The sequence below is a fragment of the Alligator sinensis genome, unplaced genomic scaffold, assembly GCF_000455745.1.
Source record: "Alligator sinensis unplaced genomic scaffold, ASM45574v1 scaffold267_2, whole genome shotgun sequence".
In the NCBI taxonomy this organism is placed as follows: Eukaryota; Metazoa; Chordata; order Crocodylia; family Alligatoridae; genus Alligator; species Alligator sinensis.
In genome coordinates this window covers 80395-99372 of record NW_005842705.1, presented here as the reverse complement: position 1 = coordinate 99372, position 18978 = coordinate 80395, and the positions used below count along the sequence as shown (strand labels likewise).

The 18978-nt window shown below is 39.2% G+C and overlaps 1 protein-coding gene across 4 annotated transcripts in view; it reads left to right on the top strand.

Annotated features, from left to right (window-relative positions):
* The window catches only part of TTC17 (tetratricopeptide repeat domain 17), a 105313-nt gene that overhangs the window by 50185 nt on the left and 36150 nt on the right, over window positions 1–18978 (top strand). For all 4 annotated transcript variants that reach the window (XR_003096337.1, XR_003096338.1, XR_003096339.1 and 1 more), the window contains exons 10-16: window positions 1596–1708; window positions 3408–3554; window positions 4312–4427; window positions 4786–4960; window positions 5604–5681; window positions 7667–7891; window positions 10484–10670. Coding sequence is in view for 1 of the 4 variants with exons in the window: in XM_006034087.2 (XP_006034149.1) it covers window positions 1596–1708; window positions 3408–3554; window positions 4312–4427; window positions 4786–4960; window positions 5604–5681; window positions 7667–7891; window positions 10484–10670 (1041 nt within the window). In the remaining 3 variants the exon portion in view is untranslated. The remainder of the gene's footprint in view (window positions 1–1595; window positions 1709–3407; window positions 3555–4311; window positions 4428–4785; window positions 4961–5603; window positions 5682–7666; window positions 7892–10483; window positions 10671–18978) is intronic.

The following is an 18978-nucleotide window of genomic DNA, read 5'->3' as shown; positions in this document are numbered from 1 at the left end:
GTTGGTCCCCTCGTCCCCCAGCGGGCTTAGTTTAAAGCCTGGTGGAGCAGGTCAGCCAGTCTGTTTGAGAAGATCCTCCTCCCCAGCAGAGAGAGGTGGAGGCTGTCCCTTCCCAGCAGCTCGCTGCATCTCTCACCAAAGAGTGGGCTGTGGTCATGGAAGCCAAAGCCTTCCTGATGACACCAGCGCCACAGTCTTTGGTTTACTACCTGGATCCTCCTCTCCCTCCTCAGCCCGTAGCCCAAGACTGGGAGGATCGAAGAAAACACCACCTGTGCACCCAACCCCTTAAGCCCTGCTCCCAAATCCCTGTAGCACTTCATGACCCAGCTGGGGACGCTCAGAGCCGTGTCATTGGTGCCCACATTGATGAGGAGCATAGGGTAGTGGTCAGTGGGCTGGAGGAGTTTAGGGATCTTCTCCGCAATGTCTCGGATTCAGGCTCCTGGGAAGCAGCAGACTTCCCAGGCTAAGGGGTCAAGGCGGCAGATTGCTCCCTCAGTCCCCCTCAGGAGGGAGTCTCCCACAACAAACACTGCGTTTTGTCTTAGGGAGAGCAGGGGCAGTAGCTACAGCTGAGCCTGTGTTGCCTGCAGGAGCTGGCAGCCTAGCAGGCTCTGCTGGGGCTGCAAGAGGTTCATACCTGTTGCAGATCTCCAGCGGGTCAGGGACCTTGGTGCGGCAGGCCTTGGGGCCCTTGGCCACCTTGGTCCAACCCCTTGGCTGGACAGAAGGGGAGGTCCCCGAGTCTTCCCTTGTCCTGGAGAGAGAGTGTGGTCTACCCTCCATCTCCCAGGGAAGAAGGGCCTGGCAGTAGGAGTCAATCTCCTGCTCACAGTCCCTGATGGCACGCAGTCTCTGGACTGCGGCCTGGAGCTCCTTCAGCTGGTGCACCAGAGACCCCAAAAGGGAGCAGACCTCACAAGGGGAGGTGGCCATGCTCCTGGGCCCCAGAGCCTGAAAAGGCGACAGGCAGCCCCCGCAGCCTGTTGCCTGGGGCTCCGTCTGTGTGGAGCCCGCAACCATGGGCTCCGTCTGGGTGGAGGCCTCTGAGGCGCCAGAGGGGGAGGCTGCAGACTCTGAGGGGACCCTCAGGTTGCGGCGCGTGCCTATCCGCAGCATACCACTAGTAGGCCGGCTACAGCTAGGAATGCCTACCCTAGGGGGCGTACAGGCAGGGCCTCAGGCCCTCCTGTGCACCCTCCTGCGCTAACTCACGTGCCAGGCAGACAAGCGCACCTGTTTGCGCAGCCTGTTTGCGTGGCTCCGGTCATCCATATCCTCAGGACATTACAGTTAGAAGGTTATATCAATCCTGTATCCTCAAATATGTTCATGGTTTTCTTACTGGGAAGAATGCTTGTGCTTTCTATCTAAAAAAAGGCTGACGTGGTTGAAGTGGCTGAAGTACAAGAAGTACTACAAGATGACATAAGAAAAGCAGATGTGAATTTCTGTAAACCAAAATTTCACTTAGACTGTGTTGCAAGAAACCTTGTCAAACTATAGTTGGATTTGTAGGTTCATTCTGTCCTGTTCAGAAATAATAGTCTCTTTCATAATTATAAAAGTTTTTTCATGTTTGTGCCCCACAGGGAACCATCAAATTTGTCCATTGGGCAAGCAGCAGCACAGTTTGCACTGTCAGTGGGACCAACCTGTTCGCTATCATCGTGGAGACATTTATGAAAATGTAGAATATGTTCAGGTTTGTCTGTGAATGGGCAGCATTGTTTCTGATCACTCAAGTAATGTTCATCACTTCTGCCCCTTATTAGCAAAACCTCTCATTTCCTTTGAGGCTGAGAAGTCAGTAATTGTTACACCCACGATTGTTTTTAAATGGTAAAATAAAACATTAGAGATGCTATGATCCCTCCACGGAGTTAAAGATACATTGTTCTACTGCGACTTCCAATGAGCCTTTTATAGGAGAGCCAAAGCCCTTCATCACCTATTAAAGGTTTTTTTCTGTTACAAAGGGAGGAGGGAAAAATAAAGGGTTCTCTTCAATTTAGTTAAAAACTGTTTTGTAGAGGAAGTAGTCTAGTGCATTTTCTGGAAAATAGCAAGCATTGCCATGTTTCAGCTGTATTTTTTTATCTGCATAGAATAATTGAACAAAGTAGTGCCCTCTTTCTACTAAGAATGGGTGACAAATTATTTGAGGGGTGCAGTCATTCATCTCTTTACATGAATATGCTAAATTTCATCTAGCTAGCATATGCCCAAAGACATCTAAAACATCAAATTTAGTTTTACTTTTGAAGACTGCAAATATGCACTCAGTTGCTAATGTACATAAAAGCAAAGGTTTCTTGGATCCACATAAGTTATTTTGTATGGAATAAGGATTACTTTTCCAATGAAACATTGTGTACCCCAAAATGATAATTTAAAAGAAAAATTATAGTTTAAAAGCATATAGTACTAAAATGAAATGATAATGAAAATGATAGCATTTCTTCTGTTTTAATAGTCAAGCAATTAGCCTTACACCACCTCCTAAAACAAACCTGCATAACTCTGTAATTGGCACCTCCCCATTTCAGTTTCATTGGTGTTATGTTTAGCAATATTTTCATTCCTAAGAGATGAGTGACAATATGAGTATTGTCTATACAACAATAATCAGAATATAAATTGGAACAGCATTTCCATTAGGTCCTTGTTCCAGTTTCAAGTTGGTTAACGCTTAGGAATGCTTTGGGTTTAATAGTGCACCAAGAAAAGCTGAAACAATTATGCAGCTTAAAAGTATAAAATAAAACCCATGCAAACCAACCTCAGTGCCACAGTAAAGCTGCAGATTAGACTGAAATGATAGTTTTGTCTTTGAATATCTGATATGTTTAAACCGTTAAATATTTTACCTGTGGTTATGTTATGTATGACATTTCTTTTTTTTATTTACTGTTTAAATGTATTTTAGAATTTCATTCTTACCTGCAGTAATCATCAGTTCAGATAATCAAAATTATTTTAACTGATCAAAAATCTTAGTAACTCTGACTTGAATCTAGAGGTTTACTCTCAGAATGCTAAACTCTGTATTGTATTTAAGCCCTTTATGTTTGCAGAAGGTTTACAAGCCCTCAGTATTAATATACATTTTTATGATTATCTTTAGCATGATTTTCCAGTTTTCATTATTTTAATTTGATATTTCCTGATATTTTTGCAGCCTACATATCATAACGTTGTCCTGTTGCAAAAGGATCAGAATGTATAAAATGACTTAAAAGTTGTCCCATGTAGTTTTAACCATTATAGGTGAAATTGAAGAATGAAAGAGTAAAAATGATAAAAAGTGAACACTTTTACAGTTATTCAGTGTTAACAGATCAAGAACTTGTACTTCTGCGTAAGAAAAAATGATCGATATTAGTATCCCCACCTCTTATCAGTTTGGCGAGGACTCATCAACTTCCAGTATGACATCTCTGAATTTAGATCTTCACTCAAACCAAAGTGATCTCAGCCATTCTGTGCTGTCTTCTCCTGTTGCTCATTCTGTTGTTTTACTATGGGACATGGAATCAGATGCCTACAGGGTGAGTAAACATACTGACCTCTGCTCTTTTATACAGGGCCATAATTAACATTTTTCTTTTTCAGAGACATTTTTTGATGCTGAGGTGCCCAACTACTGATGTGTATTTATGAGTGTGTTCAAAGTTGACTATTGTCTAATAAGTTGTCTAGTGTACCATTTGTGGTACTAATGCATTCTGATTACTAGTGTACCATTTCTGTCTTTCTTCAACAGAAGTGTTGTTGACTCTACTAGTTGTGGATTGGTCTGCTCTTGTGAACACAAATGGGGTCTAGTGTCCAAACATTCATTGTAGCATTGAACAGCACCATTGGGTAGATGGTGGAAAGTACCAGGCCAGTGATTCTTAACCAGGGTGCCACACCATGTTGGCATTGTTTGGTACGCAAACATGATTCACAAGATAAACCCAGAGAGATTTCGGATGAGAATCCATAGTGTCAAAAATATTTTGACCTGTTTCAGTCTTTCTAAGCTCTTTGCTACAGAAGACTTGCTATGTTAAAAATGAGTGAGAACTAAGAGCTGGCATTTTTCCAAGGGGTGCTTTGGGTCTAAAAAGGTTGAGAACCACTGTACTTGGTTGTTACAGCCACAGTGCTCAGGAAAGCCTGGGAACCACTACGTTAAAGTTTTATTTCTTCTGTCATCATAGAATATTTCTCATTCTTAGCTAATGAATCTAAAGCTAAACAAGATTAATGAATTCAGTTTATTCTCAGCAATTCATAAAGGCTATTTTTCTTTGCACTTAGGAAAAACAGCATATTCTTTGGCCTAAAAGAGCAGACTGTGTGAAATCCTTCCCAACAATCCCTGACCCGGAGGAACTACCCACTTATTTCCTACCTCCAGAAAACAGGGGTCTCAGGCAAGTCTTGATTTTATCTATGGTGGATACCCATGTGTATCTTTTATTTGTTTAGTTATGTGGTCACTGTCATGCTATCTTAGATAAGATTTCACCTGTGGTTGTAAAAGATGGTGTCTCCTGTTAGCTGATCAGTAGGAAGCAGTTCTGGAGGCCATTTCTCTGCCTACAAAAGGATGATTGTTACTTAAGATATTGTGTATACACTACAGCCATATCTAGGTCAGGAGACCTGGTTCCAAGGTGACTGTCCCCTAACTTGTGTATGAAATGTAGTGTGCCACTTGTTTGCCTCCTGTTGTACCTTCCAGTGGTTCGAAACATAGTTATATTTTATTTTCATTCTTTTCACTGCCAGGGTCCATTCAATCCCAGATGGCTTAGAAAAAGCCCCTGCACATGAAGAAATACCACCGCCAGATTGTTCCTCTATTACTGATGCCCGCAACAATGAAACTCAATACCTATTTTTCAAAGATTTAGACAGTCATCTAGATCTGAAATTTAAAATGCCAGATGATCAAGCACGACAAGTAAGAGGCACTTTTTTCATAAGTTATTTCTTCTGCTCTTTGTGTGTCTCCTTCATTGCTATAGATATAAGATCTTCAGGATCTGACAGATTCTGGTAATTAAAAGGTGAGCCTCATCCCTCAGAATGATCAGTGCTTTCAGCATGGCAAAACCATTGCACATGAGGGCTCTCAGCATTGGGTTCAAGTATTCTGAGTGCCTTTCCATGTGTGTCATGTAATGTAGTCTCTTCAAAAGCCTATCCGAAGTATGTGGAACAGACTGATAGTTAATATAGAAAGTTCTACTTTGTTTTAAAAGATCTAAGGACTATAAGGAAATAAAATAATTGGGTTTATTTTCTTTCTTGTTGTTTAAGATTGCCAGCAGATTACCAAATCAGTAATTTTGATGGGTTTTTTTCCATCTGTTGCCCACTGCATTTTCTGACCACTCTTTATAATAATTCTTCTCTCCTTCCCTAAACTACTGACAGCATATCTATACAGGTCAGCCCTGTTAACTTTAATACAGAAGAAGAAATCTAAGTTTTAGGGCCAAGAGACTTGAGGAATCCATACAGGCTCATCCTGTAAAATGTATGTTTGAAACCATCACTTTAATATCACTCATCTATTTTGTTAAACGTTTTTTCATGTTCAGATCTTGCATTCTCGCATCAATAATCAAACTATTACAGAGGAGCAAATAGGAGGATTCATCTATCATGCCATTAAGAAGGTGAGACAAGAATTGTGAAGTGAATAGAGACTTTTTGATTGTCAATAAATGCTGGAATTTGATTTAACTAATTCACTGACACAAGAAGTTAACAGATACCTTGCCTGGTGAATATAGCAGAGTGGTAGACCTGTTATGCTTATGTTCCTTTTTTCCACTTTTTGTCTGCCTTGTCTGGTTAGACTGAAAGATCTTTGGGGAAGAAACCATTTAGTGTTCATACAGTACTTAGCACTGTGGAGCCCCGGTCTTGTTTTGGGGCTTTTGAATTCTGCCACAATACAAAAGACAACAAATGTCCAGGGGAGAGAAGATTTTTTTTGAAGAAATCATGTTAAATCTTGGTAAATGTAAAATTAACCTTGTTGTATGGCTTCTTAAATCAGGTGTATATATGTGCATCCTTTTTTCAGAGTCTGAACATAGTATTTTATGCATCTCTTACTTGCACATAAGTAGGAAAATAGTGGACCTTCTTACTCCTGATTTTCTTTAAGTGACCATCCTGTGCATAGGTCTTCTTACTGCAGTAATATCCAGTTATTTTATAGCCTTTACACTGAAAATCTTCTCTGACTAATTAACTTCCTAGTCAGTCAGCTGTTGGCATAAGCACACTGTCATGCTTATGCACATCAGTTGCAAAGTATTGGAGGCATTTTCAGAGCAAGATTATGGCAGTTGGCATCATGGTCTTCCTGGAGAAATACTACATCAGCCTATAAAAGGTTTGATCTTTTAAATGTATTTAAATGTCAGCCTTATGTTGAGAGACATCATGTTAAAGTCTCAACAATATCCTTACCATGCCAGAGATAGAAAGGTCTTGCTTGTATGTCTGTTTTAGACTGTGTGGACAGAGAGGAAAGGAACTGTGCACTGCCTTGCAACTATTTTCAGTGAAAATATACAACTTAGATGTGTTTGGGAGGGAGGCTCTTTGCATCTTGTAAAATTGGTAAAGAAATCAGTAGCCTAAAAGCAGTTTCTCATGGCATGCTCCAAAAGTGTGTGTATGGAGGGAGTGAAGGTACCAGATGTATTTTCTTTTGTGAAGGACTTTTTACATGGTATCTTGGAGCAGGGCCTTTAGATTTTTTACAGCTACAGACTGTTACCCAAGAAATGTCAGGCAAAAATGTTTTATAGTGTATTAAAATCATTCAGTGCATCTGATGATAGCAGTAACCCTCTTTGTCTAAGGCTGCCTTAAACCAAAGTTGTTCCTTCAATATTTTGAAGATTGTTGCAGTTGAATTTCTCATCTACATTGTGTAAACACCTAAGACTGGTCTGTCTGGAAGAGAAAATGTTTTACATTGTTTTGTCCATTTGATAGCACTTCGTAGTTTCATTGCTTCTTTCCTATAAAATGAGTTTCTTGGTCAAAAGGAAAGTAGGTGTATTAAGTATATTTGATTATGCATACTGTTTGTCCCCCAGTCCTTCATCTGTGACTTCCTATTTGAAATTGTTAGCCTTTTGTGGCAGTGACAGTCTTGCTGCATGTTTAGGCAGTATACCGCACCTTATCCATAAAACAAATTAATAGAATTTTTTCCTGGAAAATGTGAGTCTGAAGCCTCAATATGGTAAGGAGACTAGGGATCAGATAGGAGATCTGAAACTACTTTTAATTCCTTTTTGATCCAGACTGGATTTTTCATGTCCATAACCTCCCTGTAGTACATGCATGTGATGAAAAAGATCTTGCATGTTGGAAAGGCCAAGGACCAGGAATGGCTACTTCAGTGGCTGTTACACATAACAAGAAATAGTTAAATGTAACTATGTGCCTCCAGTGCTAGCTCAATGGCCTGGTTGAGCATCAGCTACTAACAAGTTATAATTCAACTGGTGTACCTTCACTTGGCCTTCAAATGGTAAGCTAGCTTCTAGGAGCCACAGTGTAGTTAATAAGAGTTTATGGCAGGTGTTTGTGCCTTGATGGAGCATTGACTTGTTTTTATTCTTCTTCCCCCTAGCCAAGGAATCCTCTATGGCTTGTACTGAATGAGGCTGGACTCTACTGGCGTGCAGTTGGAAACAGCACCTTTGCTGTCACCTGCTTGCAAAAAGCATTGAATTTAGCCCCACATGAATATCAGGATATTCCTCTAGTCAATCTAGCCAACCTTCTGATTCATTATGGCCTTCCCCTGGATGCCAGCAGGCTCCTGCAAAAAGCTTTGGACATCAATAGCTCTGAGGTAAGATTTAGCTTTTTGTATTGGCTCCATGGTAAATAAAAATTCCTTCTTTCTTGTTAGTTCACTTCATTAATCTCCAAACACAGGTTTCTATCTCATGAATGCAATTCAGCTTCAGGTGTGTAATTTGGAATTGGTGCTACATTGTTTGATTTACATCAGGAAGATAAAGTGCCAGGTAACACTGGATGCTTAGAGTATAAATGTCTAGAAGACTAAGTGGCTTGAGAGTTGCCTGTCAACATCCAGAAGTTTAGTGAATTGGTTTTCATGGTGTTATGAATTCAGATTCTGACACTGCTGGTCACTGTGTCATTATATATATCTAAAATAGAAATCCATGATGCTAGGTGAAAATTTTATCTTGGGTTAGAAATCACTACTGATTAAAAGGTGTTTCCAATAGAGGTGGGTTATAGAAATAGTCTCTGGAAACTCTTGACGTTCCTTTATAACAAACTCCTCGCTCTTCTGCCTGGATGCTTTTTTGTTAACCTCATGTCTTTTTCTTAAATTTGCTTGCTCTTCTCAATGTCAGGTCTTAGGCCATCATGGGGAAAGATTAATTTGCAAGGGTTTGGATGAACTTTATTACTAATAATTATGACTATAAATATAATAATTCTTGTATTTCTAAGCTTTGTAGGTAGCTTGACATTTTGTAGCCCGCATTTGCTTAGATGACAAGTTTCTCAAAGAAAAGACGTACAGTTGTTACATTCTTAGTGCATTTTAAACTCTTCTACTTGTGTTAGGATGGAGAAGACTACTAGATTGGCCAAAAACAACTGTGTAAAAGGAAAAAAACAGAAAACCCAAAGTAAAAGCAGTTGATCAATATAATTCTAGTTTCCTTTGGGCAATTATATGTTTCACAATCAGCCCATTGTATTGAGTCTTTGGAGATGGTGCCTGTGGGAAGCTTGAATGACTTTTGCTCACGCTGTGCCTGTTAGTCAGATAAGTAGAAGATTTGAATTACAGGGCTACCAGTCCTCTAGCGCTATATTCACTTTAAACTAAACAGAGGCAAAATAGAATCAGCTGTGTAATGTTAAATATATTTTAATATAAGAGAGCAACATTATTACAGTGGTTTAAAAGCGAATGAAACCAATGCTGTACTATAAGATAGCATTCCAAAGAAGAAGAGGGTAGCAAGAAAGAAATAGCGATGAGTGAAGAAGCAATTGTATTAGGCAAGTTTGAAAGTGGGGCATAATGGGGGAGAGCAGCCTCTGGGGCATTAAGAACCAGATTACATGAGCAGAATTTTCTTCATGTGACACTTGCAAACTTACTGCAGTTTTAAGAATAGGAGTATCACAATCGAGTTTGAGTTCGCACTGCTGTCATCACAGTAGTGTCAGTTAACTTACCAGAAACTAGTGCATTGGCTATAGCACTAACCTAGTTAATATTTAAAGTGAATTTTCTGCAAAGTATGGGAAATTCCACGTGAACAAGAAGGCATGAATAGGAATAGGGAAGGATGATGATGATGATGGAGGGTTATATGAAGTAATGTGCAGTGAATTGCTAGAGGCACCAAAGAAGTAAGTAATACCCAGTGGAGATCAGAAATAAAATTGGACTGGCTAACCACAATTGGATGAAGCATCAGACTGATGGATTTAAATTAACTCTGTTCTGGACATGGATTCATTTTTTATGAATTTTTCACAGTTGGTAGAAACTTGAACAAGCACCCTTTGGAAGATGTGTTTAATATTACAAGGAACGTTTTGAAAGCTGGAGCTAATTTAAAACGTTCCAAGACAATGAATTTTTCATCTAGTGGAGGAAATCATTTGCCCCGTTGTATTAGTATGGTCAGTTGCCTAGCCACAGAGTTGATACCCTTTTAAAAACAGCACTTTGCTTTCAAAAGGGCTTTTCTATTTTATAGAGAGAAACATAAATGTAATCTTAATTTTGTCAGGATTTAAACTAGTGAATTTTTTTAAAATGCACTCTGAATGGGGCAAAGTTCTTGGAGCATGTCTGCTAACATTAATCAGAAGATATAATAGTATCTTTTATTTTGGGAATATTTTGACTAACCAAGAGCATTGAGTATGTGTGTCCATTTACTAGTATTAAGAATCAAACAGTGGGTTGAGACACACACTAACTTAAAACTGTTGTGATAGTAGCAGTATATGAGCTATTAAATGTTACATCTACCTGTATGTGTATCTCAGCTAGAAACATGAAATCCTAAACAGAGCCAGTATATTGCGCTAGTTCTAATTCTACTGCCAACACTTTAAGCTGTTTGTTCTGTGTTCTAGGAATTAATAGTCCCCATCTTTAATATAAAGATGACATCCTTTATAAGCTGTTTGCTCTAGCTCAGAGGTTCCCAAAGTAAAACCCGCAGGCCAGAATCAGCCTGCAACGCCTCTGCACCCACCGTTCAGAATTGCCCATTTGAAATGGCTCCTGAGGGCCAAAACTTTGCGAACCTCTGTTCAAGCCACTAAGAGTGGATAGAAGGCAACAGACTTTGTAGGTCACACAATTTACCTGCATTTTTGAACTATTAACACATTTGTTATTGCTGATACAAAGTTACTTTTTCTTTTGTAGCCTCTAACTTTGCTGAGCCTAGGAAATGCATATTTGGCTCTGAAGAATATCAGTGGGGCCCTGCAGGTCTTCCGACAGGCATTGAATTTGACCACAAAGTGCCTGGAGTGCGAGAGCAGCCTGAAGTTGATCCGCTGTCTACAATTTTACCCTTTTCTGTACAACATCACCTCTTCTGTATGCAATGGTAAGCAGCTGCTAAAAGATGGGTGAAAAGTGACATAGACTGCACCCTACCTATAAGGCTAACTACTGGAATTAGAGCCTGCTATATTATTTCCTGAGAATCATCCCATTTTTCTCCGCTCTACACAGAAGGACCAACACTGAGGTAAATCTTCTGGAAGCAAGTTAATGCTATGCTACATTCAGAGGGAGTTCAAGGCAACTCCTTAGCTAACTAAAATGCTGCTATTGAGTGTAGAGCACTCCCTGAGTCTGCTTCCTTCACAACAATCTAAACATACCTTTACTAGAAAAGAGAAATGAGTTCAGGTGCAAGGGTGACATTGCATAACTGCTACATTGTCATTACTCAGGCAGCCTGCTTATACATCTCCCTTAATTCTTTGAAACAAATATGCGATCCTTTTAAAAGCATGGATTCTAGTACAGAATGATTTGTTTTGGCTCTAGGTTTTCAGTTCAGTGCTTCCAGTGTTTGAACATTTAAATGGATATATTTTTAGAAATGCCTCATAATGCTTGCGTACTACATTACATGATCACACCTTTGTTCTTATAGTGCTTGTATCAAATGCTCTTGGACTTCAATCATCTTACTGCTGATTTTTTTCCAGTTTCAAAGGTGTGGTGCTTTGTTACCTTTGACTACTCTAAAATCCAGAGAATAGCCTTGTAGAAGAGGTTCACTCTATTTCACTAGTCTCTCATTGAATGTTTCAGAGTATTGTCTTTTCTGTACTTCCTAATGGGTCATGTGCTGTTCCTGGGCTATCTTGAAGACCATTTATGAATGTATTTGGCAGTCCCTTATCTCTGAAATAGTTAGCAAGGGACACTTCCAGATGATTTTTGTGTAGCATGTAAATGAAAGCCTCACATGAGAGATGCTTTTGATTTTAGCATTACTGTTCCCCTTAAGGATGATGTGAATTCTTCTTCCATTGGAAAATGTCAGAAAAAGTATGTTGGAGTAAATGTATAAGAAAAATGCCCTACATTCAAAAGCTTATCTAAAACTGTCCCTACCATGCATTTGGTCCAATAAAAGATATCACCCACAAAAACCCTTGCCTGGAGGATTCTACAATAGTCGTATTCTACGACATTACCATCAGAGTAATATGATTTTCTGATGACAATCTTTTATTGATTTAAGAGGACGCTGGGTGAGCAGAACAGTGAGCCTTATTTGGCCTTTATAAATTTATTTTAAGAGATGGTTTTAGTGATTGGCTTGTGGGCCTGCTATTGAATTCCAGATCATTAACCCTCGTCTCTGAATCAGACTCTGATAAACTTTGGAGTGAAGCTTATAATTCTGGGCTACCAAGGTATTCCCTTAACAGAGCAATTCCAGCTCTTTTCCCTTGCAGATATCCCAGTACGTGTTGAATTTTCCCGTGATACTTTGTATGGCTTACAAAACTCTTTGATTGTTCTTTTAAATCATTTTAGTGTGTCTGTTTTTATTCAAATTCCCTTTAAAAATAATCCTATCCCACTGGCTTGAAAGGTTTAAACCATATCTGCGTAGTGATATCATTTTGAAATGGAAACAGGGTAACTTAAAGGGCATTTTCTCTTGCTTAATGTGATGCAGCACTCATGAGCAATGGTTATACCCAAACAAACTGTGTGAAAGAGAGATTATCCAGCTTGCATTTCTTTCTGTGTGTGCTTTCTTGATTTCATCATCACAACATTTGATACTGTACTTCCAGCAAGTGTTAAAGCATGACTGCTCTTCACCTGGTTTCCTAAACCAGGACTTCTGTTTTATGAGAACCATATTAGAACACCATGCCACAAATTGCTGAATAGGCTTATATGGTTCTCAGATGGGCAGGAGTGGAAACTTCCCCACGCTGTTTGTGGAAATTATGCAAGTAGTATGACTGCTTGCTAGTTTTGACATGGGCAAACAAAGAGCATCAGTATTTTTAATTTAAATGTTCTCTAAAGAATGTATAAGGCCTATAATCAAAAGGAAAAGTAAACACTTAAGATGCATAACTTACTAAATTCCAAAAATCAAATTCTTAGCCATAAGCTTGTGCTTTTACCCTTTTCTATGCCTCTTTGTTTATGCTATTCCTTTATATAAGAAATGAGAGAGACTCTCTAGGTCATATTGTGCCAATACAGGAATATCAGAAGTATGAAGCCGACAAGTGGTGTAAATTGTTTTTCTTTTTTTAGAATGTAAAATAAACTTACCAATGAATTCAACCTTTATTGATGAGTTTCTGGTTTAAAACATGGGTTTAAACCAAAATCCAAGGCATCCTATGCAAAAATGAAAAAGCCAAACATTTATTTCTTTTGTGAGAAGTTTGGTATTCTTATTTAATGCAAACTTAGACTCAAAAGGAAATTTGTTCATAGGCTATCAAAGTGAGGGGAGAGACCTCAAGTATGTATGAAAATCTGTAGGGTGCATACCCAGAGTTCACAGATGTTTAGGGGTTGCACACACTGCACCATAGGCTTGTATGCCTGTCTTGGCCTAAACACATGTACATTCACATCTGAGAAGAAATAGCTCTTTCCAATATTTTTATTTTTATTTTCAAGTATGACTGCTTGGTGAAACAAAGATTATACTGAGTGTCTGAGCACACAGCCTGTAACATAATGGCTGTGGTTCAGTATTAGTGAGGCATATAGAGCAGATCCAAAAAACGCATAATATTAAAATGTATATATTTATTGACCCATGTTATCTTCAGTATTTAAACAACATAGAATATAATGGTGACTTATTAGGAGATGCACTGTGTACTGCTGGATCTATAGTAAACTGGAATATATGTTTAGGGACAATATTTATCCTGTGCTTACTGAATCATGGAGTAAAAAATATAGAAAGACCCAGTTCATCATTGGCAGAACAACACCATTGCAAATATTTTTGTCAAGTACACATTTAAATTGCTTCAGCGGGAGAAATTATGTTACTTAATTTGGAATATCCTTCCACAGCTTAAATGAATAATTGCCAGGAAACTTCTGATGTTCACAATGAACCTTTCCTCCCACCTACCTTGTTAACTTTGTCCCATTGCTTTTATTTCTGGGCCAGTGGGATTTCCTGTATCATTTTCCTCCACCTATCTTGTTAATTTTGAAGCCTTTCAAATAGATGTCAACAGATATGTAGAAGCACGCTTTCACTATGTGCTGTGCTGAGAACTCATCTTGCAAACTAGAACTTCAAATAATGTCTCACTGTTTAATTCCTGAAATTGCAAAGCACAACTCTGTGTTTCATAAAGATGCTACCAGGTTGCCTGCAAGTGTGCAGACCTGTGTAGGTTGTATTGTCCCTGTTATGCCTGTCCATCTTTCTCCATGTGAGCTGGGATGGATAGTAATACACAAATTTCACTGGGTTTTTGTTTACTTTTAATAACATACCTTAAACTGATGGAGCATATTGGGCTGGGGAGGGAGGAGGGGTGGCTAGTCTAATGGAGTGAATATAGAAATAAGAAAATCTTGGGATTCCCTAGTCCTGGGATTAGGATTGCAGAGTTGTAGCACTGTTTCTTCTGTTGAATGTGTAGCATGTGGATCTGTTTTCTTTAAAATGAGGGTAACCCATTCCTACCTCTTAAGAATTTTGTCCCTGTTGGCACAGAACTTTAAAAGTATCCATTGGAAGAGCTAAGTAGCTATGCATATCACTGCTGTTGACCCTCATACCTTAAAAGGAGACTTAAAACTTTGATCTAAGATTATCTTTCCAGTTACATTGGTTCTGGAGGGACAAGGAAGAATTTTATGTTTGCTGTATACATTGTGTGCATGACACAGGTTAAATCTAAACGCCATCTCGTTCATTTTTAACTTTAGTTAATCCAGGTTTTGGATGTTAACCCAAGAACTGTTGAGATCTAAATCTTCAAAACTTCTCTCCCCACCCCCAACCCCCATTTTTCCGGTTTTTTGCCTTAAACATGAAAGGGAAAGGTGGGAAATAAAGCCTAAACTATTGTCTGAATTTAATGCATGCACTTTAAACTGCCTGCCCAGAAATTTTAAAAAAGTACTATCATAAGAAACCTGCTTGAGGCAACAGGTGGAATTTATGGGCTCTTTTGGTAATTATTAGTTTCCTAAGGCATTGCCTCTGTAGTATTGCAAGTGTACGTAACACAACCAAGGCCAGCAGACCTCACTCCCTAGTTCACAAATAATTGAGGTAGCTAACACATTTAATTTCCTATGCTGGCCTTCAGTGGATGGTGATTTGGCTGTGTGTAATATATTTAATTATTGAGCGGTCTGTCATTAGACTGTTGTCAAGTGATGCGTTTCAAAACATTGAATAACAAAGTGTGGTTGCACAACGGTGCTGTTTTAAAATGTGGGAAAGTATAAAGAGGTTTAAAAGTAAGCAGAAAAGTATGGGCAGCTCCACAGCATCCCAAAATCTGTTTTCAGGATGCAGGCACTGCTGACAGTATGCTCTTCCTGGTACTACAAACGCAGCAAGCCAGCAGATATTTCTTCTGATAGCATTCATGGCCGAGTTCCTTTCACTAATGGACCCTGAAACCTAAACAGGTGAAAGTAACTATTAACATGCAATCAGCTGCCTGTTCAAATATTCTTTTTAAAACCTTAAAAAGGTGCCTCAGTAATATTCACATTCGTGATCTGAAGGAGTAGACATTGAAATGCTTCTTGCCCTAAAGAAACTTTGAATTGTACAGGACATTAAAGTTTAGGGTGACAGTCTCCAAGGTAACTACTGAAAAATGATCAGCTTATCTGCTGTCGTAGCACGGAAGCTTCCCTTACACTGTGCTCAAAAAAATGCTACATGGGTATCTAGACCACTGAACAAAGAGCATGTAGTACTCCATTTATTTTTTAAAAGAATATTCCTTTGCCATGCCTGTAAGTGTTCCTCTTCAATATAATGGCCTCAGCTGTGTATAGTTTCATTTCTTATTGTACAGATTATTTTTTAAAATAACACTTTTTTTAAAAAAAAAAAAAAAAAAGCAAGGTGAGATTGAACTGCAGTTAGTAAATTAACTGCACATGTTGTTTCTTCTATTTTGGAATGAACATATATATATATATATATATTTTATTCTCCTGAGTGTCTTCCAATATGTCTTTCTATGTATTTTACAGCAGCTGGGGAGGAATTTTTTAATAAATACTTCAGGTCTTGTAAGCAATAAAAAGACAAAATACAGGCAGTGTGTTCATACTGCAGGAATTTTAGCATAATTCGTGTTCTTTCTACAGTGCACTTTGTGTGAACATTTTTCTAAATGAGTGCATATGTTTACAAAGGTAGTATGCATTTTCTTAAGCTGTTTGATTTCATTTTATGGTGGCTGGGTGTGTGTGTTGCAACACAGCTCATATAGTTTACAGTTCATAGCGGCTGCATTATTTAATTGTTTTAAGAGTAGCTTTGCTGCCCTCTTGTGGTCTGAATATTATGCACAACGATGGTTCAGCTTGCCTTATCCACATCTTTTAAAACTAAAATATGGGAAGAGGTATTTGCTCCTTTAAAAAAAATCTTCCCAGTGCTACTTAGATTCACATGCGTGGCTTGCTTTAGGCCATGACATAGTTGAAGTTGACCTTGAGGTTTTTTTTAATTTTTAGTCTGTTGTGATTCAAGCATCTTGTGCCTTTCACTTGGATACAGTAAGGTGAACGACAGAGATTTAGTGACTTGACTCATGCAAAACAATACTGGAAAGTCAGCTGTTGAGCTGAGGAGTAGAACCTAGGACTCTGACTCTTGCTACCAGACTGCAGCCACTGACTGTACTTCCAATTTTGTAAAGGAATATTTTAAACAATAAAAAGCTAACTGACAAGGAAACTTGATACTATACATTTCAAATGAAAGAAATGTGTGGGCTTACTTAACTATTCCCCATATGTTAAGACTTATAGATTTGAATTGATAAGCACCTGTCAGAAACATCTCTCTCACTTACCTAGAGTTAGCCCTGGTGGTCATCTCTAGACCACAGTTTCAGAGTTGTAGTGCCAAATAGTAAGTTGCTAAAGGTATTCTTTCCATTAAGTTTGGCTTCAAGGTATAGATTCACAGATTCACAAGGCACTCAAGCTTTTTTGATTATTTCGCCCAGGGGCCAGCAACACTTTACACCAGCAGACAAAAATGGCCTAGCTCAGGTCCTGAACGGGCCAAATCTAGGACTTGGCTGCTGCTGCTGCTCCCCACCACCTAACTGCATCATGGCACAAGAGAGACCACTGCCACAGCACAGCGTAGCATGCAAGAAGTTCCCCGTTACAAAATTGCTAGCTCTGTGGACTGGATCCAGCCTATAGGCCCTAGGCTGTTGACCCCTGATTTAGATACTAGAGAATGTTAGTTCTTGCCTTGAATTCTGCATGCATGACAAAGGGTAGGAATTTTCTGTTTGCTTTAACATTACCTAGTTGCTTCTGTAACAAAGGAAATTCAAAATCTCAGTATTTAAGGAAGGGAATTACATTATTTTGAAACTAAAATAATTAAATGAAAGTTCACTTGACAGATTTCCTGATTGCCTGTTCTTAAGTTTATTTTCAAAGCTACTGAGATGGGGATGAGGGAGGGTGTCCAGAGAGAGAGAGACACATCCACACAAAATGGCAGTTATCATGGGTTCTCCCCTGAATCATGAAACTGTGAAGATGCCTGCCTTCCCCCTGCCGCTCACCCCCCATGAATACCAATAAATGTTTATTTTAGTTTTTAAATTTTTTCTTTCCTTATTGCTTTCTGTGTACATTCCTCCTGGGATTTGAAAGTCAAGCTGGATTCTTCTGCCCCAAGCCATCTAAAGCAATAGAGATCCTGCAACTGTAGTGAAGTTGACAGATCTATTAATGCTCTACAAGTAAAATCCAGGTCACCTTTAAGCAGTGTCAACTGCAGTAAAAGTGGGTAAAAGCTATGGTAGTTGGTAAAATAAACAGATTTTCCTGGATATCCACAGGCAGCAGATCTGCTTCATGCCACTTCCTTCATAGATATTTTCCATTTTTAGAGGTATAGGCAGTACCTGGGTATCTAAAACTTTGCAAACCCAAAGAAATTCAGTCAACCAGGTGCTGTAGAAATCTTAACTGAGAGTGGTCTATGAACATAACCAGCCCCATGCTGATTTTTCAGTTTCATGTTAGTCTCAATGCTACCATCCCAGAAAGGAAGGAAGAACATCTCATATAGTTCCTTTCCACCCCATTTTTCTTTTAGATCATAACTTTAAAACTAAACGCTAGTCCCAAACTCTTAAGTAGAGCATAGACTTGGATACATCTGTCCCACAGTTTACTGGGGATTTACTTTGGTTTCTAAAGAATGGCCCCAAGAGGCAAGAGACTCCTCAGTCTACTTCCTTACTTTTGGGTACTCATAGCATTATTTGAGCCAGTGCTAAATGCATGAATCAAGTCTTCTGCAAACTTTCTTTCTTATCTAGTGGATCTCATGTAATGACAGAAGCCCTATTTTGTAGCTTCCCATCAAATGTGTCCCATAAAACAGTGGTTCCCAACCTTTTTTGTACCAGGACCCACTTTTATAAACATTAATGGCCAGTCCCAATACAGTTCCCCTCACTCCTGACCTTCTGCCCCCCACCCACAGGCCCCTAGTGTGTGGGGCAGGGTTTAGGTGTACTGTATTGGGCAGGGGTGGGGTGGGGCATGAGGGTCAGGAGGCCCCAAGTAGCCCTTTGCAGGCTGGAGCTCTGCCAGTCTGCAAGGGAAAAGCCACAGTTTCCCACAGTTTTCTCCTTTAAAGAAGAATCCATTTTTAGTTGGATGATCCATTTTTAAAGTTGGTTCATGACCCTTTCATATATTCTTATGACCCACTTTTGGGTCGCAACCCATGGATTGAGAAACACTGCCATAGAAAAGCAGTGCTAGGATCCTTTAGAAGGTTTTCTTGCAGCAAGGATTCCCCTTATGAAAAAATCTACCTTTTGTGTTGCCTTTTGCATGCTCACACCAGGTTTAGAAATAGTCCTGTGCAGTGCTCTGTGATAAACACAATGCTAATTTTTAAAGCTGAGAGCTGTGGTTTCTCAAGGCGCAGTTCTGTTTCTTTTGGCTCTCTAATGTGCAGTTACATATACTTTCATTACCCATGCCTGTTTTTTTAGTTGTGAAATTTTAATTCCTTTTTTTGCCATTCCCAAACTTCGTTAATGGCATGGGCATAACTAGTCTGAGACCTTTTTTGAAGCAGTCAGTTAATTTCTTTACATCATGCTAAGTTTGTATCGTCTAACACATTGATGTTCTGT